Source organism: Lycium barbarum, chromosome 7, assembly GCF_019175385.1.
Source record: "Lycium barbarum isolate Lr01 chromosome 7, ASM1917538v2, whole genome shotgun sequence".
NCBI lineage: Eukaryota > Viridiplantae > Streptophyta > Magnoliopsida > Solanales > Solanaceae > Lycium > Lycium barbarum.
The window spans coordinates 21,207,266-21,229,767 of NC_083343.1; the positions used below are offsets into that span (position 1 = coordinate 21,207,266).

General features: G+C 38.1%; 1 protein-coding gene across 1 annotated transcript; it reads right to left on the reverse strand.

Moving 5' to 3' along the window:
• Positions 1-1,816: 1,816 nt before the first annotated feature.
• Positions 1,817-14,245, reverse strand: LOC132603277 (mitochondrial outer membrane import complex protein METAXIN). The gene is made up of 6 exons (XM_060316259.1): positions 13,962-14,245; positions 12,148-12,482; positions 11,530-11,606; positions 11,379-11,439; positions 5,437-5,599; positions 1,817-2,196 (listed from the first exon to the last, which is right to left on the reverse strand). The coding sequence occupies exons 1-6, from the start codon at positions 14,119-14,121 to the stop codon at positions 2,018-2,020; spliced, it is 975 nt and encodes a 324-aa protein (XP_060172242.1). The 5' UTR covers positions 14,122-14,245; the 3' UTR covers positions 1,817-2,017.
• Positions 14,246-22,502: the final 8,257 nt, after the last annotated feature.

The window sequence follows — 22,502 nt, forward strand, 5'->3', positions numbered from 1 at the left end:
ACTTATCTCCTTCCTTTTGACAAGCTGGTTATATTTCTTTAGTCAAGTTTTGTAACTCCATTATTTCATTTTATAGCTGCTTTCTTCTTTTTCTAAGCTTTCACTATTTCGTCTTTTCATATCCTACGAAAAACTTGCAACTATTATAATTTTTAAATAATTAACCTGGCTATGCCAAATATAAACAAAAATATGACAACTTAATTTCTTGGTTGTCAAAGCAAATGCTCCCAGGAGAGCAACACACGTCTTTTGTTCTTGGAAATGCTCCCATAAGATTATTGTTTTGTTTTTTTTTTTTTTTTGCAACAAATTATGTAAAAAGGAAAAAATGTCTTACATGTAAAAAGAAAATCTTATTACAAATTGTGTTAAAATCAAATTTTTTCTTTTGATTTTCCTGGTCATTTACTTCTCTGGAACTTGTAGGTCTCGCTCTGAGATTTAGGAATGTATGATAAAAAATAAAAATAAAATTATTATATGTTTTGCAGAGAATTAAAAGAAGAAAATAGAGATTTGTAAGTAGGCTGAGCGTTCGGTCGGTTCAGTTCGGTTTCACAAATTCGGTTCGATTTTTCGGTTTTCAGTTTGTAAAAAATGGGAACCGAAATAACCGGTTCAGTTCGGTTTTTGCAATTTCGGTTCGATTTATTCGGTTTAACTATAGAAACTTTCCCACAGCCACAAGTAGGCGGTTGGACAATTTCAAGCAATTTTTAACAAACATAAGCTCAAATTAGAGCGATGTTTTCTAAGCTCAGAGGAAACAGTAACAGTACTAGTACATCTGAACAGGAGCAAAGCCATCACATATAGAGAGACCAGAAAGAGACATGCAATATATATATATATATATATATATATATATATATATATATATATATATATATATATATATAACACAGTCACAACACGGACCATACATTAGCTAAAAAGGCTACTAATTGAGTTGGATATTTTATTTTGGGATTGGGATTTGAGCCTCTTTAGTTTATTATTTATGGGCAGAAGCCTAATATTATATATATATATATATATATATATATATATATATATATATATATATATATATATATATATATATATATATATTTCAAGAAAAAAATGGCTTGTTAAAATTCGATTTTTCGGTTTAACCGAATTAAATTTTGCATAAACCGAAAACCGAACCAAATTGTTGAAATCTTATAAATTTAAACTGAACCAAATGAATAAATCGAAAAACCGAAACCAAAATTAACTTCGGTTCGGTTCGATTCGGTTGGTTTTTTGGATTTGAACCGAAATATGCCCAGCCCTATTTGTAAGCATGGAACGGCTTATGATTTTTAGTTTTGGTTTTGCTCTTTAGAGTGACCATAGGAGAGGGAGGAAAGAAGAAAAAGTGGGGAATAGGTAATACAGGAAAAGGGAAAAAATACTAGAGGATAGAGACGAATTACTAAAAAGGGTTTCTTTAGAAGATGATGAAAAATTGAAAGGAAGATTAAGGAAAAGAAATAGAACAGTGAAAAAAAAAAAAAAAGGGTAACAGAATAGAAAAACTTATTTGTTTTTCCCTATAATTTAGTTTCATTACCTTGCATTTGATTTTTTTTTTTTTTAACTTGAACGTAAAAAATTCATCCAACAAAAAGTTAATTATTTAATGAAACCCAAAAAAAAAAAGGAAAAAAACAAGTCCTTAAATACATGTCTTTGAATTATATTAAACTACGAAAACCGTATATTAACCCCTCTGCCCTTCAGAACATATAAAAAAATTGTCATTTTAGAGAATATTTGGCTATTAACTGAAGCTCTAATTTGATTAAAGAGGGCAAAGACGGACCACGGTTTATGAAAGAAGAAAAATCAATTTATTCCAGTGATTGCATAATTCATGGCAACAATTTGTACACCGCGAAGAATTTCAAAATTTTCCGGACTATAAAGATGGAAATTACTCAACGTGCATCAAGAGTCTAAACTACTGTTAACAGAACTCAAAAATGAAGATCAAGGCGCCCACCGCTCAATCATAATCTACATCATCTTCATCAAGCTCCACTTCAGTAGCATCAGATCCTCCAAGTAGAGAGAGGAAAACTAAAACTGCAACCAGTTGAGTGACCAGAAAATATTTAGCCCTTCTACGAAACTTTTTCTCTTCCTCAGTTTTTTCCCTCTTAGGTTTGCTTTTGGGTTTCGAACCTAAATGAATTAAAGAAAAGAAATAAAACCATCAGCTTATAAACACAGATCATGCAATATCGACAAGTTCAATTGACAAGGTTTCTCCAGGCGTATGATAATACCAAAATTTTACCAAATGCTTTATCAATGGAACATTTACAATTATATCAATCTGTATCATGAAGATGTTCGGAGTCTAAATATTTTAGCTTGTTTCTAAAGCAATTGGTAATTTGAGGACAAAAAGGCACCAAGTACAAAGACATCTTCAGTCACTGATTGTACTATGCACCGTGTGGAGGAATTACCTAATGATTAATACACTAAGTTAAATAAGTTTATATAAAAAGGCGCTCTATCCTTTGACAATCGTAAGTCTGGCTAATACATTGATACACACTTAAACTTGCACAGGATTTCATTCTAACACCTAATCTTGAGCAGACTGCTTTGAAATGTTTTTCTTGAGCTGAGGGTCTATCGGAAAAAGTCTCTCTACCTCCACAAGATAGGAGTAAGGTCTGTGTACACTCTACCCTCCCTAGACCCCACTTGTGGGATTACACTTGATATGTTGTTGATGTTGTACCTAATCTTGAGCAGAATCCTATTGAACACTTCAACTTGTCAAAATTGTATCTAACCATCTTTAACTGACAGTCAATCCAAAAACAACTACCAAACATGTGATGTTTAAATGCAGGTGACGTAGCAAAGAACAAATTAATTGAAGGCATGTTTCATTATAAAAAAGAAAATAAAAGAATAGATGTGTGGCTATTTCATTTTCTTCCTCTTTTTTCTCCTCCTCCTAAACCTCCTCTCCGTTGTCTGAATCCAGACTCCCCATCAACGATGTAAAACTAACGGTCTTAGATTTCCCTTATCTTGAGACCAACGGCTCCGGTTTTGCAGCTAAGTTGCTACCGTTTTTCTTATTCCACGTAGCAAACTCTACGTAGGTGAGCCACATCTTGCCGTCCTTCCACTTTCAACATCCCCCAGCAATAATCCCCACAGCCTCATCTTTTAACGACAAGAAGAACCCTTGCTTTCTCTCCATTTTCCAAAAATCAGAACTCCAATATTTTGTTACCCACTACATTTTTCTCCTCTCCATTTTTTCTTTTTGTGGAGGGTGGTATTGTCGGGAGAAATTGGAAGTTGAGTCAATGAGGGGGTTGAGAATAAACTCAACAATTTTCAGTTTATGGGTCTAAACTAAAGTCATTTTATGGGCTAAACGCCTAAACCTCAGGAGGAGTGAAACGTTCAATCCGCCATGTCAGCATATAGGCATAATAAAAAAATCCAACAAGTCGAAGTGTTCAATAAGTCAACTAAAAATTAGTTGTCTAAATGAAATATCATGTGTAGGAGTCTATGGATGTACCCGGACTAAGCTAAAACACTATTTTCATACTTTCGAGCTACCATTAGCTAATTCCATATGCGAACGAATTAACTCCAACATTTGTCTAAGGAAACAAATCAGTCCATGGTTTTTAAAAACTCAACATAGTATTTAATGAGAAAGAAGTTCAAGATTATCAAAACCAAGACATCAAGGTTGACGAACAACATCTTGACAACATCCTCCGAAAAGCAATGTCACTAACCTGTATGACTGATGCATGTTTCAAAAGTTTAATAGTATACGGGTCGGTTGGTTTATAGCTCGGTCATGTAGGAATTACAATATAGAAATTGTTTATATGGTGAATAATAAGGTGATGCAGTGTAGAGTAATGAGTAGCTTGTTATTCAAAGAATAACAATACGAGGAATATTATGTAGGAACTGCCAATTTTAAGAGCATTTTTGCCTTTAGATACTCTTATCTACGCATTGTTAATATGCGTCTTCTTATTTCACATTCTATCTCGTATAAAATACACAAAGCTCCGCATACGTTATACCGGTATTAACAGTTCAGTGTTTGGTTTTCGCACGAAAAAAAAAAACAAAAACAAATGCTACCGTAAGACTTGAGAGTTACACATTGGTTAATGAAAATAAGTTATTGTATTCTTATATGCTCTTAGGCGATACTCACCTCATAAGCTACCCAAGGTTCATCTTATCTACGTGGAATCAGACCCAAACCCATCCTTCTCTTGGTTCTCAATGTTGGTTCCCCGGTTATATTTTTCATGCTCCAAATTCCTTGTCCTCGGCGTGCAGAGGGGAGAGTTAAGTGTAACACATTGGTTAAGAGAATGGGTTGCTGTCTCCTTATACAGTTCTGGACAATCCTCATCTCATGAGCTAACTTTTGATGTTAAGTTCTGCCCAAGTTCCATTTTGTTCACAGTCACTAGGTTGAACATTTTTTGTTGCATAAGAAATACCAAATTTTATACTAAGGTTAAACGTTTTTTTTTTAATACGGAATGTTCAAGGCATAGTAATACCAGGGTTAAATATGCTTATCCCTCAAAGGGAAACACACTCATAAACGAAAAAGACCAGGGTTTTAGCAGGCAAGGTAAGGTGAGGAGTTCGACCAACAATAAAAGCAAACAATAAAACCAGCAACATTGCTACATTGCAAAACAGCTGTAAATCTGTGGAGCATGTTCTTATGTTTACTTGGAGTGAGTTGGGTCATGCCAAAGACCACTTTTGAACTTTTGAACAGCTGGAAAGGAATTGGAAAAAGAAGATCTAAGGAGAACTGGTGGGAGAATATACCAGCATGCATCTGGTGGACACTATGGAAAGAAAGGAATGCAAGATGTTTTCATGATAATGGCAGCAGCACTCAAAAGATCAAGATGAAGTGCCTTAGTTTACTTTATTTTTGGTGTAAACAGGATATGGTGGGGGAAGTAGAATCTTTAGTTGATTTTATAGGACATCTGTAAGCTCTAGTTTTTTTTTTGTTGTTTCAGGGTAGTCTCAGCCTACCAAGGGATGTAAGATTATACCTCATCACCATATGATGAGTTTTTTGTGTGAATACAAAGTTACCTTTTACTCAAAAAAAAATAAAACCAGCAACAACAAATAAATAAATAAATAAAAAGAAACTGACTAATATACTGACTAACAGACTATAACCCAAGAATTCCAAAAAATGAAAGAGAGAACTTGCAACAAATAAATAAAACGAAATTGACTAATATACTATGACCATCATTTTAGGTAAAGAACTATTTTTGGGGGGCATTCCCACCTTTCTAAGACAAGATGAAACAAAAACAACCAAAATCTATATAAAGCAGAACAATATGGTACTATCAGAAAGTTACTCACTCCATTGTGAAGGACGCTTCGGCACTGATGAAGAAGGATCACTCTGGGATTGTGTCCCAGCAGATGATGATGCGCTAGAATCTACCAGTTCACTTTTATACTTCTCAGTGTATCTTACAAGATTATCATGTTCCAAGAGCTTGCTTCGCAGCACTGATGTTTCCTATCAGCAGATATAGACAATTTAAAGGAAATTAGTGAAAGTGCCAGGGGCGACAATCACACCTGTTCTGCACTGCTCTAATAAAATAAGGTGTAAAATAAAACAATTCAACTCCCTTCTGTGCTTTCGAAACAGATGACAAACAGACATGTCCGATGCCAGTCTCGGATTATAGAAGCAAACTGAATTTCTTCAATTTGTAGAAATCAAGGCTGAGTGAACTACACTGCACAAAGAACATGTCATTCATTCCATTCTAAAAGTCGGGAGAACTCACATATATAGACCAGAGTCCTGTCACTCCCTGATAATTATAATCTTTTTCTAAGCCTACAGCAAGACGCCACTTATCGATTTGACTAGAGTAAACAATGGTTTTTAAGAGTGAGCCAGTCAGATAGATAAAAAGAGGATAGAGAAATGTTGTGTCTATACTCTCCAGGCTAATGATTCAGCATCATCAGTTATGAAATGATTATACTGATTAAGGACTTCTTATCAGGATGCCTCCCAATTATCCCTCTCTAATGCTAAGTCCTCTTTATATAGTAGCAATATACTGCCTCTAACCCAATTGGCTTAACGAACTTAACCACAAAAAATTTAATGACCGGAGAAATCCGTCTGGGGCGAAGTCTTAGGACAATTGCAGCCTTCGAAACTCGGAGATACTGGATCCACCCCTCTACCCTTCTCCGCTGAAATACCAGGCTTAGTTCACATGGTGCGGGGCTCACACTTGTGACCTAAGTCACAAATCTTTCAACCTTTGCTACTTGCACTAACCCCTGGGGCACTTACCCGAATTATTTTACCCCTTATTTAATGGGAATTCTCCCATATACGGGAAATTAGAATGGGAATATTCCCATATACAGGATATTAGACTACCTTAAACCCTATCTATTTTGCACTGATTAACAACAATACATTTTTAACCCTCTATTCCAACATCTGGCACATTTCAAATATTTCTATAAACATCTCAAACTATTTCACTTTTTTACATAGGTATTTAATTGTGCAGATTTCAAGGTTGTTTCAAAACAAAGCAGCTCTCAACCAAAATGAGCCATGAAACAGCCGAACAGCACCATTTTCATATATTATCACTCAGGAGATACTATTCTCTATGATTCCAAAATGAATGTAATTCTAGTGTCAATTGATCAGTGCTCCATCCTCAATGACTTGTTACCTTACATAATCCTGTAGACACAGGTCAACAATGATATAAGTTTGAAATGATAGATTGTTTGACTAGTTATTTCACAAGAGCGAAACCAATTGTCATCTCAACCTAGTACCTATATAAGTTATAACCTAAGTTGTTCGGACTCTTCACTTTTGGTGCCGCACCCGTGTCGACACGACGTGGGTGGGTGTGGGTGTGGGATCCGTACCCGATTTGGTCAAATGATTTTGGGTACTTTGACCAAAATCGATAGAGAAATTTGAGACAGACAATGATTTCTGAAATCAAAACAAAAGCTAGGGCTATTGCAATAGCCATGTTATACCAAAAAATAGTAAGGAGATGGTTCAAACTTGCTCTCAAAACTTTGTGCATTCATTTACTTATAAATAGTCCACTATATTCTGGGCATATTTTTATAACTCTATTTTTAGATATTTGAATTATTTTTAGCCGAATCCCAGGACCCGCATCCATACCTGGATCCGTACACCCGAATCTTAAAATTTAGATCATGAAGGATCCGCACCTGTATCGGACACCCACACCCGAGTCCGAGCAACTTAGGTTATAACAATTATTACTAAATAGTTACTTCTTAAATTTGAACGAAGTTTTTCTTGAGAACTTTCTCTCTCCTCTCTCCTCTCTCTTCTCTCCTCTCTCTCCTCCCTCTTCCCACAACGGTAACATCTGACCTGACCTATAAATTTTTCCGGCCAGCGACCACCGGAGGTTGCCCCAGGTAAGTCGGCAGCAGCTCTCTCTCCTCTTTTCTCTCTTTCTCTCTCTCTCCCTCTCCCTCTCCTTCTCCCTCTCCCTCCCTCTCCTTTTCTCCCACAACTCAGTTTCTCTCTCTTCTCCTCCTTCTACTGCTTTCCACAACCACCGCGGACCCATACCACCACTGTAGGGTTTGTGTGGTATCTCTCTCCCCTCTAGCCTTCTCTTTTCGTTTCCCCCTTTTTTTTTTGGTTTTCTTGTGGTCCCGCAATACAGGTGGAAACTGAGCAGCAGACAGTCGCCGGTGAACAATATCTCCGGTGAAGGGCGATCAGCGACAATGTTTCGGCGGCAGCAGAAGCACTACTTAGCAACTATTTCAGGTTCTGTCCAGCCTGGAGTTGGTACCTCCGGCTATAGTTAGGTAATTTTTATTCACCGGCCCGCCTGTATAGTGTTGGTGCCACCTTAGCTCGTCTTTATTATAGTGGTTGCAGTGGATGATGGTAGAGTAAGGTCATGTCCTCTGGAGGGAGAAGGGATGGGAGGTAGGAAGAGGGTTAAGGGCGGAAAGGGAGCAGCTAGGCTGACAATTGGGTCCTGGAACATTGGCACCCTGACGGGGAAGTCTATAGAGTTAGCAAAGATTCTTGAGAACAGGAAGATCAACATAGCATGTGTCCAGGAGTCTAGATGGGTGGGAGATAGGGCTCGGGATGTAGATGGGTTTAAGTTGTGATTCTCAGGAGGCCCGAAGGGTAAGAACGGAGTTGGCATTCTGGTTGATAGAGAGCTCTGTGATCTGGTGTTAGGGTCAGGAGGGTGAGTGATAGGTTGATGACTATTAAGATAGTAGTTGGAGGGCATACTTTAAACGTGGTTAGTGATTACGCACCGCAGGCGAGCCAGGATGAGGAGATCAAAAGGCGATTCTGGGAGGATTTGGACGAGGTTGTGCGGGGTTTTCCGCACTCAGAGAAGCTTTTTCTTGGTGGTGATTTCAATGGCCACATCGGGACGTCGGCTAGGGGATACGATGATGTGCATGGAGACTTCGGATTTAGGGATAGGAATGAGGGAGGTACGGCGCTGTTGGATTTCGCGAGAGCTTTCGATTTGGTGATAGCGAACTCTAGTTTTCAGAAGAGGGAAGAGCACTTGGTCACCTTTCGGAGTACGAAGGCCAAGACACAAATTGATTACCTACTCTCCCGGAAGTGCGATAGACGCCTATGCACGGACTGCAAGGTTATCCCGAACGAGAACCTCACGACCCAACATAGGCTCTTGATCATGGAGCTGGAGATAAAAAGGAAGAGGAAAAAGAGGGTTGTATCGAGTCGGCCGAAGATTAGGTGGGACGCTTTGAACAAGGACAATGCCCATGAGCTGGGGGAGCGGTTGAGGGCGTTGGGAGCCTGGAGGAGTAGCGGGGATGCGAGTAGTATGTGGACTACGACGACTGCTAACATCAGGGAAGCGGCAAGAGGTGCTACGGGTCTCAAGGGGTTACTCTGGCAGACACAAAGGGGCCTGGGGATGGAACGGAGAAGTACAAGGTAAAGTGGAAGCAAAGAAAGCAGCGTATCTAAAGCTACTAGGGAGCACAGACGAGGAAGAGAAGAGGACTAATAGGGAGTTGTATAAGAAGGCGAGGACAGAGGCGAAGTTAGCGGTTACGGCGGCTAAGAGGGCTGCTTTTGGACGCTTGTATGAAGATTTGGGGGAAAAAGGCGGGGACAAGAAGTTATACAGGCTAGCCAGAGTGAGCGAGAGGAAGGCTCGGGATCTAGATCAAGTGAAGTGTATCAAAGACGAGGGGGGAAGTTTTGGTAGAGGATGCCCTTATTAGACGCAGATGGCAGTCCTACTTTCATAAACTCTTGAACGAAGAGGGGGACCGGAACATCGTTTTAGGCGAATTGGAGCCCTCTGGGAGGCGTCGTAATTTTGGATACTGCAGGCAGGTCAAGGTTGAAGAGGTCGAGGGGGTTATGCGGAAGATGAGCAGGGGGAGAGCGACCGAGCCAGATGAAATACCGATAGAATTTTGGAAGAATGCTGGTAGGGGAGGCTTGGAGTGGCTTACGCAGTTGTTGAATGTTATTTTTAGGACGACGGAACTGCCCGAAGAGTGGGGATAGAGCACTATGATCCCGTGTATAAAAACAAGGGGGATATTCAGAACTGCAACAACCATAGGGGTATCAAGCTGTTGAGCCATACGATGAAAGTTTGGGAGAGAGTGGTGAAAGCGAGGATGAGAAAGTTTCTATTTTGGAGAACCAGTTCGGATTCATGCCGGGGCGTTCGACTACAGAAGCCATTCACCTTGTAAGGAGGTTGGTGGAGCAGTATAGGGATACGAAGACTGACTTGCACAAGGTGTTTGTCGACCTTGAGAAGGCTTACAACAAAGTCCCAAGAGAGATGCTGTGAAGATGTCTGGAAGCTAGAGGTGTTCCTGTAGCATACATTAGAGCGATTAAGGACATGTATGATGGAGCCAAGACCCGGGTGAGGACGGTTGGAGGTGACTCAGAACACTTTCCAGTCACGATGGGCCTGCACCAGGGATCCGCGCTTAGCCCATTTCTGTTTGTTGTGGCAATGGACGCTCTGACAAACCACATTCAAGGAGAGGTACCGTGGTTCATGTTGTTTGCAGATGACATTGTGCTTATTGACGAGTCGTGGAGCGGTGTTAACGTGAGACTGGAGGTTTGGCGACAGACTCTAGAGTCGAAGGGTTTCAAGTTGAGCAGGACTAAGACAGAGTACTTAAAGTGCAAGTTCAGTGATGGGAGTCAAGTAGAGGACGAGGACGTACAGCTGGATACTCAGATCATCCCGAAGAAGGAAAGTTTCAAGTACCTGGGGTCGATCATCCAAGGGATAGGCGAGATTGACGACGATGTCACATATCGTATTGGAGCGGGATGGATGAAATGGAAGCTCGCATCGCGAGTGTTGTGCGATAAGAAGGTGCCGCCTATTCTAAAGGGAAAGTTCTACAAAGCGATGGTTAGACCGGCTATGTTGTATGGGACGGAATGCTGGCCAGTTAAGAAAGCGCATGTCCAGAAGATGAAGGTAGCTGAGATGCGGATGCTGACATGAATGTGCAGGCATATCAGAAGAGATAGGATTTGGAATGAAGTGATTCGGGATGAGGTCGGTGTGGCGTCTGTGGTGGATAAGATGCGGGAAGGGAGGTTGAGGTGGTTCGGCCATGTGCAGCGGAGATGCGCTGATGCGCCAGTGAGGAGGTGAGAGAGGATGGCAGTGGTGGGCCTGAAGAAATGGAAGGGTAGGCCAAAGAAGGCCAGGGAAGGGTAGGCCAAAGAAGGCCTGGGGAGAGGTGATTCGGCAGGACATGGCGTTACTCCAGCTTACCGAGGACATGACCGGTGATAGGAGGGGGTGGAGGTCGAGTATCATGCAAGAGGGCTAGTGGGGGGCCGCGAGGTTTCCTTTCTCGTATTAGGAGTATTTTATCCTGCTTCTATGTGTTGGTCTTCCCAATCTTTGTTGTTTTATCATGACTTCGTTACTCTTGTTATTTCTCATTTTCGCATTGTTTTGATTTGCTTGCCCGTATCTGACTCTTTTCCCTTGTTTTCCTTGTTTTCTTTTGAGCCGAGGGTCTTTCGGAAACAGCCTCCCTACCTTCCAAGGTGGGGGTATGGTCTGCGTACACTTTACCCTCCCAGACCCCACATTGTGGGATTCAACTGGGTATGTTGTTGTTGTTGTTGTTGTTGTAGTAGTTACTTCCCAAATTTACCATGTATTACAGTACAAGCCATGAATAAAAGCTAAATGAGTAAAATCAGTTAAATAAAGTCACGGCATACTCACTGGTAATGCATACAGTGTAAAAAGTGCATGTCCGAGGAAAACTGCATCCAAACTTGTTGGCCTGTTAGATAGCTGCAGATATTAGTAAATAATGATTTAAACAAATTGATTCATTTGCTTAGTTAGCTGAACTATTATTGAATGAGGTAACCTGTTGTCGAAGAAATAGGCTTGATCCCCTAATCTAGTCGATAAAGCACTAAAGGCATCATTGGCATTCCTGTAAATCTGTATAGCAAGAGTTTTCAATCAACCCCCATACAATGAACAATATGTGAAATTAAAATTGCTAGAAAGATCACAAATGAAGCAAAGAGGGAATCTCATCGAACTGTCTAGATTCTCTTCCCACAGCAACCCAAGGACTACATAGTTTCTACAACAGCACTTCAACCTCAAACTAGTTTGGGCAGGCTATATGATTTGTCAATATCCATTATGCTGCACTCAGGCCTATTTCATTCCAATATTCAATAATTTCTCTTTTACGACAAACTGGGAGTTCAATGAGACACAATAGTTTCCTACTGCATAAAAATCCATAAATTCGATTCCTTTATTCGAGGATAAATTGGTAGCTCACCATTAATTTATAGCTAAGGTGAAAGGTTCAATGTTCACTAGACCCTTTCCTTCCGCTCCTTGGGCAGCTCATAAAAGACAAACAAATACAAATATAGACAAAATCCATTCCGGGAGATTTGCTCTCATTGTGTCGGCGTGAAAAACGTGGAGGAGAAAGAAACAGATACAAGTAGAAATATATTACCTCTTCCTCTCTTCTTTCAGCATTATCTTTTGTAATACCAAGAATTTGTTTCGCACCATAAACTTGCTTTAGGTACAAGATTTTTCCAAGTGGCCATGGGAGATCTGAATAATAAATCTTGTGTGCAGAACTTCCATCAGAACCCACCCAAAGTTCATAAATAATGGCATCCGCAAGCCATGAATCAACCATAGCCTTTGCTGATATCCATTCGGGTATACCACGGACTTGAGCATCCAAATCAACGAAACTATCTTCGATTAAACTGCGGATAACTCCACCCTTCTCATTGTTGTAGGCTACGTATGTACCTGATTCGACATAAGGTATTTGATCTGCCGAAAACACAACAAATATTGGATGATCAACTTATAGGATGACTCAATTTGCAGAACGAAAAGATATGGCATATGAATTGACTCAAAATATTGAGAAACCTAATTAACAGAAAAAATGAACAAACCAAATGGAGGAAACTGTAAAGGCACTACAAAAGAGGTTCCCATTTGAAGTCATTAGTCATCATGAGAGAAAATTTAAGAATTCCTCCTTGAAAAGATACTACAACATATAACTGAAATATTCTGATTATAGAGCTTTACTGACCAAATTTATCAACAAGCTTTTACCATACTAATGCTACTAATTTATTTTTAAGACTATGCTCTTTTATCCTAGAAACAACCACCAAACGCATCATTGTATCATCTATAGTGGACTCTGGCCTACTTATCGGGAAAAAGTTCAAGTAGTCAGTACCCCCTTTTTTGCCTCTCATGCCATCCAACAGCAATGTAAAATCATCCTCAGATGTGATAGAGCTTCTCTAACTCAAGATTCTCTTCAAATGGTATATGTAATTTCTTCTAATATCAAATAGTATTTGGATCATTCAACACACGAAATCTCCCCATTCCGAGCTAGCAATCAACTCAAATGAAGAGTTGAGCAGCTAAACCACAGTAAATTTACCATCTAAAAAAAAATATCACACAAGGCAGATCTGAACAGATAGCAGCTGTAACTAAGAGCTGCTGACCTTACTGCCAAATTTATGCATGAACTTCATCCTCTGCTTAATTATCTAAATTCTATCCAACTGGAAGATAGAACAGATACAAAGCTATTTCCTCCTACAGCAAATACTAGCTTTATGGTGCGCGTATATAAGTTCCTGAAAATGATGAATGTTGAAAATGAGGAAAATGACACTCCACATTGATTCGGTTGGTCAAAATTTTTGGAACATGTTCCTTAAAAAGAGGAAAATGACATTCCACATTGATTCTCTCCTCCCCACCCTCAAACTCACCTCATCTTCATCCCCACCCACTACCCCACACCCCGCACCTTAACCCCCCCGGGCCATAACCTCCCACCACTTGCCTACCCCACCCACCGCTCCATAAGCCCCCCCCCCCAAATACCACCTACCCCCACACCCCACACCCCCAAAGTATTTGTCCAGATTATATACAAATGCTTTTAGGATAAAAAATTTTGCTTATGTACCGAACACAAGAAAATAAGTAAGAAACCCACTTATTTTCCTTCATACAAAACACACCCCTAATGTAAGCACATGATCATCATCTGATACAAGAAAATGACAATAAAATTATGACAGATTACACTTTTGCATCCCTTAGAAGCTTCTAGACAAACCAAAAGAACATTAAAAAAAAAAAAAAAAAACTCTAAGCATAAAGTAGTAGTAATAATTAACAAAAACTCAAAAAACAGCTCAAACAAAAACATTTTAAATAGATAAAAGTTCTGATAATTAAGAAGTAAAAGAAAGGAAGTAGTAGTACCAGAATCAGGGTTAATGAGATTGAAATCCAAATCAAATGGAATTTCGGAGAATTTGAGGTAAACGTAAACGGGCAAACAATTAGGGCAAGAAGTGGGTAGTCCGAAACAGGGCTTTCGGGTCACAAGTGTCAATTTCTCTTTCTCCTTCGCTTCTTCCATTTCGATTTGAATCAAATTTTGGTCAAAATAAAACCCTACCACTAGGGTTTAATCTGGGTCGGTGTTTTCGGGAATTAGGGAACAAGTAAGGACTCTAAATAAATGTGTGCCCTATAATTTACGTAATACTAACTATTTTTCTAAATATATTTTTTTACTCTTCAATTATACGCCAAAAATAAGTATATGCGATTTTTTATTTTTTTTTATGACTGTGAAAGGACGGGGTATTTTGGGAATCTTAGGGGCAGGGTTTAATTTGATTAGAATTACTAGATATTGGGAAGTCCGTGCTTGCACGGGCCAAACACCAAAAATGTGTGAGTTTAATAATAAAAATTTTGAAAATCTTAGTACATACAAACAATGACAATTCAATTATAGCATTTATTATAGTCCTAAAATTTTTAAGTACGTAGTAACAGATTGAACGCTAGTTTAATGGGTGAGTTCCCTACCTTCCACGATTGAACGAAAGAGTTCAAATAGTAATGTAGTATTCCTTTTTTCAAAGAACTATGTGTAAACATAATTTTAGTATTTTCTGGGTTCAATCTAAATCCTTTTTTTTTTGTCTTAGTTTCTTCTGTTAGTTTGCTCTAAATTTATCTTTACATTTTATGAACTTATTATCATAATTTAATGTCCTAAACTATTTGGAATTGTCTCTTAATTTCTATACTGACAAAGAATTCGTCTATCATAAATTGAAAGTTTACCCTAAGACAACTGATAAAATAACCTATTATTGTAATCACAAATTGTTTGTGATTAGCGCTAGTTATTAACATAACTTTGTAATACTTGATCTTAAAATATTAAACTATGCTACTTATAATTTTAATTTTTAATAGTACTGATAATTTTGATGGATAAAAATCTTGGCACATGAAAATACTATTTGTAGTTAATTTTTCAAAATCTTACTATATAACCGCAGTCAAATCAGTTTTTATATTGTCCAAAAATAATATTCAAATCATTCAGATATTATTGTTAATAACTAATACTAATCTTAAAACAATTAAAGAAAGCTAAAAGCTTGATAAAGAAGTTTACAAAAATTATTAAGAGAGACATGTAACGACCCGTGCGTTTTGACCATTTTACCCCTGTTGATCCATTCCCGAGACTTTAAGCGAGTCTAGTGAAAACTGAAGGATTTAGAATCTTTAAGTGAAAGCGTTTGACCAATAGTTGATTTTTGGGTAAACAAACTTTTTTTTCAGAATTTTGTCAATTCCGTGAGGTCCGGAGGGTCGATCATGACTTGGTGGGGTGGATGGTTCAGTTCCCGAGGCGTTTGGTTGTGTTTTGGGTACTTGGTTGGAAACTTGTTTTATTCCGTTTGGGGGTTGACTTGGTAAATTAGGCATCTGTTGTAACTTTCGAGGCCACGGGTGAATCATTTTTATGTATGTGTGCATATCTAGTTTGTGTATGTGGGGCCTCGGATTGATGTGGGGATTTTGGGAAAGACTTGTGAAAACTAGATTTTTGTTGGTTCTGTTGTGACCTCCATGGCGGGATTTGTGCCGCCATGGCAAGAAACTGGCATTTAATGATTATTCGTCATGGCAGATGGTCTGGCCGCCATGGCAGATGGTCTGGTCGCCACGGCAGATGGTCTGGTCGCCACGACGGGACCGCCATGGTGATCCTTGCGACCGCCCTGGCTGAATGACGGAACCAGAATCCCATTTATGCTCCTAAGTTCGATTTCATTAGTAAAAACACTCCAAAAACCTATCCTAAGAGCTTAGAGAGGGGATTATTGAAGAACTTGGGAGAATCATCCTTGAAGGTAAGTTCTAAATTATTATATTGTTCATTTTCATTTCCGCTTTAAGTTTTCATGATAGTTCAAGTTCTAAAAATGGTAGGTTAAAGACCTAGAATTCTAAATCATGAAACCTTTAGCTTGAATTGGTTATTATTGTTTAATTCTCTGTTTATATCATGTAGAAGTGTAGATTAACACATTCTAGGGTTGAATTGCTTGATAGTTCAAGAATCTAATTATGAGAGTTCACCCAAATTTAGGGGTTTTGACTAATTGATGAAACTGAAGGGTCTAATGTGATTAGAAACTCATGAAATTAAGGATTATGATTTTTGGGACTATGAGTAAGGTAATTTCACCCTCAATTTCCCGTTTTGCCCTCGTGACTCGTTAAGGGTATTTTGAGTAACCTTTCCCGAACTGATTTCTCGTTCGATTAGTTGGTTGTCGTGGTCATTTACTTACTTGAGATGTTATTTACTAGACTACCATCGTTCTGAGGCGCTTCGTAAACAGAAGGCTCGTGTGGAGTAGTTCGTGGCTCATGTTCTACATTTGAGGTAGGTTACGGCTTACCTTAATTAGACTTTGATTAGCGAAACGTATATATTATGTATAATTGACAGGAGAAAGCATGATTAAGTCTTCATACATGATGTTTGTTTGGATATTACCTAGGTTGGTATGCCTTCTGACTATATGGGCTTGTCGCCGTTATTTACGCATTGTGATGGTGTATTTGTATTCGTATTGTGGTGATCTGGGATGGTATTCTATTAGGTTGGTTGATTGTGTCTTGTTGCCTAGTTATTGTGATTAGGCTTGTTGCCTTAATTGCTATGTTGTGATACGTGTTGCACTCATTTCTCTCTTGTTTTGTCATTTATCATCGGATAAGGAATGATAATGAGATTAGGCCTGAATCGTGTTGTATAATGATGATGATATCATGCATGGAATACATTCTCATTTCACATGTGTATTGACATCGAATTATGACTTGGTATTGATGATGATACATGGGTAAATGGAGCACTTTGGTGACACGAGACTTAGTTTTAAGGTGTACTTGTTAGACTTGGAAGTAAAGGGTGTCATAGACTCTTTATGTTGATTGAGATGGTTTGTACGATTCATTCCATGGTTGAGTTGATTTATCTAAGTCCTGATATGGCTTATGGCATTGGGACTTGTACTTACATTGGCATTTGATCTCATTGATTTATGATGCTTACTTTTGAGTTGGTGTTTCATATTGGGGTTCTACACTTGAACCATATTTGAATACTCGTCTTGCATACAATATATGTATATAAGGCATATCTGATAGGGAGTGAGGATGTGACCTATCTTGTGATATATATATATATAAGGCACATTTGACAGGGGGTGAGGATGTGGCCTATTTGTGAACTCGTGATCCGAGGTCTGTTCCGGAGCGAGTGGACTCGTGATCCGATGTATATTCTGGAGCGAGGGGTACATAGACTTCGCGGGTCCTTCATGAGTCATGACTACTGAGCGAACAATGCCTTTAACATGTGTGTACATGTTTGAGGTATTTGGCCAGTGCATTGCATTGCACAACATTGCATTTTATTCTGCATCATCATATGGCTCTTCACGTCTGATTTGGTATGGTCTGTTCGTGTCATTGTGGTGGCATAGATTGGATTACGAACTGGGTCAGATTGCGGAGTAATGACTCTGCCTAGGTTCAGAACTTAGTTTTGTGATTATTGTTTGAGATTATTGAGACTCGACAGACTTCTGGTTTAGAAGTTTCATCTTAGGTTGTGATTCGGTTATGATATATTATGTGACCTTGGTTTGGATATTATGTGTCTATCTACTTCTCTTGTTGATTTTATGCTTATATGCATGAACTAGTCTTAGTCGGCCTATGATGCTTACTCAATACCTGTTGTTTGTACTGATGCTACTCTTGTTGTACTCTTCTTTTGAGTGTAGAGTCTGTTACAGGTTCTATTTCTGATCCACGAGAGTGTTTCCTGAGACGGTGTTGTTGGAGACTTAGGGTGAGCTACAGCCAGATCTGCAACCCTAGTTTCCATTATTCGTATACTTGTCATCTATTTCCAGACAATATTCCTTTTGATGTTATGAGCCTTGTATGAAAACATTCATATAGTTCTTGTTATATATTCAGACCTATATGTTTATTAGTAGCTCTTGTGCTGACTTAGACTAGATGCCTTAGGTAGAAGATGTATTCCACAATTATTTTCTTTTAATTGATACTGAGATTTATTATTATTACATTGTTCTTCCGCTTTGATAGATTGCAAGTTGGGTAAGGGAAGGGTTCGCCTACCAAGGTGGAAAATGGTAGGTGCCCGTATAACTAAGCGATTTTGGGTCGTTTACATGACACTTCAATTTGATGGAGATCATACATATAGAGGAGAGAGGTGAACCATTTGCATGTAGCTTGGGAAAGGCCATGTGGAAAATTATTTGTAAGACAAATGTTGATGACTAATGATAGAAGGAAAGGGGCAAATTGGTCCAGCAACCCAGTTTATAGTGGAGATACAATAAAGTGATTTTTCAACCAACAGGATTGTTCCATTATAAGACAACTAGTCAATGTGTGCGCTTCGCGCGGTCGGGAAAAACATGTTTAAATTTATTATGCCTTCTTTTTTTTTTCATGAAAATGCAAACACTTGTAAACAATCTACATTTGAGTTAATTTATAAATAAGAATTATTTAGAGCACAAACTACAATATACATAATGATAATGTATAAGCACTTTTGCCAAGTAAAATTTTACCTCTGGTCCCCTTCTCTATTGTGTACTGTAAAAATAAGGTAAGCAAAAAAATACGTGGAGGGACGTATATCTTCAAATTTATAAGCATTTTCCTTAGAAATGTTTAAGGAAAGACCAAAAGAGTGTAATTAAGGAAATCAGAAAAGTGATTTTTGGATTTCTTTTAACATAACACTGAAAAATAAGAGAAAGAATAAAATGTGAAGAATGAAGAGAGAACAACCAAATAATTAAAGATAAAAAGGAAAGTACCTTTCGTTTAAGGAATGTATATCTTCAAATGTGTGAAAGCACTTCTCTTAGAAACGATTAATCAATACGAAGAGGTGTGATTAAGAGACCTAAAAAGTGACCTTTGACTTTCTGTTTTATCAAAGCACAAACGTGGTAAAATAAGAAAAGAGCAAGTATGAGAAAAGTAAAGAAAAAAATACAGAAAAAAGAAGACAAAAGAAAAATATATAAAAAAGAGATAAAAGAAAAATACATTTACTGGTCTGTAAGAGGTGTCATATTACTCCTCCATAGACCAGGATTTATATATTAGATGCCAAAATATAGAATAAGTATCCGTCAATTAAAGATGAAACAATTGCGTATTTCACGGAAAATAACAATACACATTCAAGGTCCTATGAGGAAAAAAAAACTTACGTACAAACTTGAAAGCAAAACAAATAAAAGGAATGTATATATTTGCACCTTGAGAATTGCCTGAGAGAGAGGGGATCAAACTTCTCATAGTATCAGCGACAAACAAAATGAATATATTAACTTGCTTTGTCCAATTATGACCAAATTATTTACAAACACCCTCACACATGGAGTATATCTGCATTCCAACATTGTCCTGTGACATAGAACATAAACATGGCCATTTTGATTCATGCTTTAGTAGAGAAAAAAATTCAAAATAAAGGCAAGTATAGCAACTAATTTAAAAATCAATCAAAGTGATAAAAATCATATAGATCTAATAAAATAATTCTCAAATTTAAAGATGCATTTTAGATACCTAGGCGCTCTACTGCAATAAAGCGCTCTGCCATTACTGCATCTTGGCAAGTAATTCACCAAAGAAATGAAGCATAAACAAAGAAGAGAAGTTCAATTAGAAAATAGTTACCTGACAGTTCAGTTCAAATAGCAAGCAGTTAAATGAATATTGAACTCAAAAGCAAACTTTTCTTCATGAACAGAAGAACAAATAACAAAAAAGGAATTGTTCTATATATGTTGATTAGTAGTATCCACTGAGGTGCTATCAATCACAACCTCCTGTGGGAAATTTGCAAAGAATGTAAAGCTTAAATGACATTCTTTCCATCACTGCAATCACTACTCAATTGATTCCCATGGTTAAATAAGAACTATGGCCTGTGTATGTGAGGTAATGAATCAAAGATGCATGATATCATGGTTCATCTGGAAAAAGAAAAGGAGAATTTATTTAAAAAGAATACATCATATATGTCATGACCCAACCAGAGGGTCATGACGGGCACCCGGTGCTACCCCACCGGGCACCTCCTAACGTACATTCATATTCTCATCTAGGTGAGCCACATGGCCTACTTATGATTTTCCATACAATAACGATACTAATCATATCGGGCAACGACACATTTCTATCATCATCAATAACAATGCCCATGTCCAAGTTCGCAAGCCGACGAAGCTAACAAAATAATAAACAAAATATGAGCCGACAAGGCTACAAGACATCTAACCATACACAACTGTCTACGAGCCTCTAAGAAGGGTATGTAACATCATATAAGCGGAACAGGACCCCACCATGCCCATATATATATGTACACAAAAGAATAATACCAAAAGTTGTAGCTCCGGATGAAATGGAGCTCTTCTATGCAGTCCCTGAACAAGAAATCTATGGATCAAGCCTGTCTCCCTGGCCACCTGCGGGCATGACGCAGCGTCCACAAATAAAAGGACGTCAGTACGAATAATGTACTGAGTATGTAAGGCATAATCAAAATCATAGTGGGAGCATAAGAGACAGCATAAGAAATAACATAAGAAGTAGCATAAGATGAGAGAATCAGGAGGTAATAGAACCATTTGTACTTCTAGTGGCCATCATCATATTTACTTACTTGTCTTTCACAGGGACCTTCCATTTCTAATGCTTACTCATGTATATCCTTCCATTTCTAATGCTTACTCATGTGTGTGTGTATATATATATCAACATCATAGTGGGAGCATAAGAGACAACATAAGAAATAACATAAGAAATAGCATAGGATGAGAGAATCAGGAGGTAATAGAACCATTTGTACCTCTAGTGGCCATCATCATATTTACTTACTTGTCTTTCACAGGGACCTTCCATTTCTAATGCTTACTCATGTGTGTGTGTGTGTGTGTGTATGCGTGTATATATATATATATATATATATATATATATATATATATATTCGTATTCATATTCGTATCATACCCGACCATGAAGGTTCGGTATTTCACATACCCGGCTATGACAAGGCTCGGTGATTATACATACCAAGCCCTACCAAGGTTAAGTGTTGTCCGTACCCAACTGTAGTGGTGCGCGCGCGATAGGTGTCATAACCAGCCATATAAGCTCGGTGTTACATAATTGTCAATAAGAATCATCAACATCCTTACCATCATCACTTTAGTTACATCTATCCTTACAAGATCAACTATCATATAAGGGAGGTAATAACATCGTGAAAGTATCGAGGACCATGAGCTTTAGTAATTTTAGAGATAGAGTCATTTGGAAGACATTATGGAACTCATGAGAGGGCATATAGCAAAGGAATCATGCCTTAATGAAAGAAGGGTTAGCCTTACATACCTCTTGGTCTTCTTAACTACTTAACATTTACCGTTGAAGCTTGAAAAATCTACATTTAGAAGGATTCATGCCATAGTTAAGCCTTAATGATACTCTTAAATTCAAACTAGAATAATTCATGATCTAATGAAAATTGGGCAGCATTTCCCCTATTTCCTCAACTTCCACCATATTACAAAACCACTCTCAATAACCACAATAACATCCACAATATCATAATCAAGTAATCACATTCCATTGAGTCTTCAAAATTCATCCTTATGTTCAACTTATACTAACAACTTCACACCCAACCATAGCACATTTTCACAATGCTTCCTTATCACTATTACTACTTTCCCTAACAAGATCATACCCATATCATACTCAGAATCATGAGTCAAGTTTGCTTACTACTTAAAAACATCATAAAAGTTACATTTAGCCCTCATTTTTTACTTTCTTCTTCTACCCAAGTTTTTCAACAACCAAGCATCCATGATAACATGAAATAAGCATGAAAACTAACCTTTTATCTCATCGAAATGAGCTTTGGAGCAGCTATCAACTTATGTGAAAACCTGTTACACCCCGCACTTTCAGTGTTACACCCCATACCTCGGATAACCACTGGTTAAATTTGAATGTAAGTATGTCAAGCTATGGCTAGGTAAAACAACTTTGGAGTGTGAGGAACGAAGCATTATTAAGTATATTGTTTAAGTAAAGGATGAATTATGATCTTGTAAGTCGTAACCGGGAAGGACAACCTCGGAGCCAAAGGACATGACCATTATCAAGTATGATTAGTGATAAATATCATGTATGGAGAGTTTTGGAAGATTTCGGGATCAAGCAAATCGAAGAAAATAAGTTTGACGAAAATTTAGAAAAAGTTGGCAGGATTTTGGGCAGATTTTTAGTCAACCTTGGAGGGGTATATCTCCTAGTATATTAGGAGTTTTAAGGTGT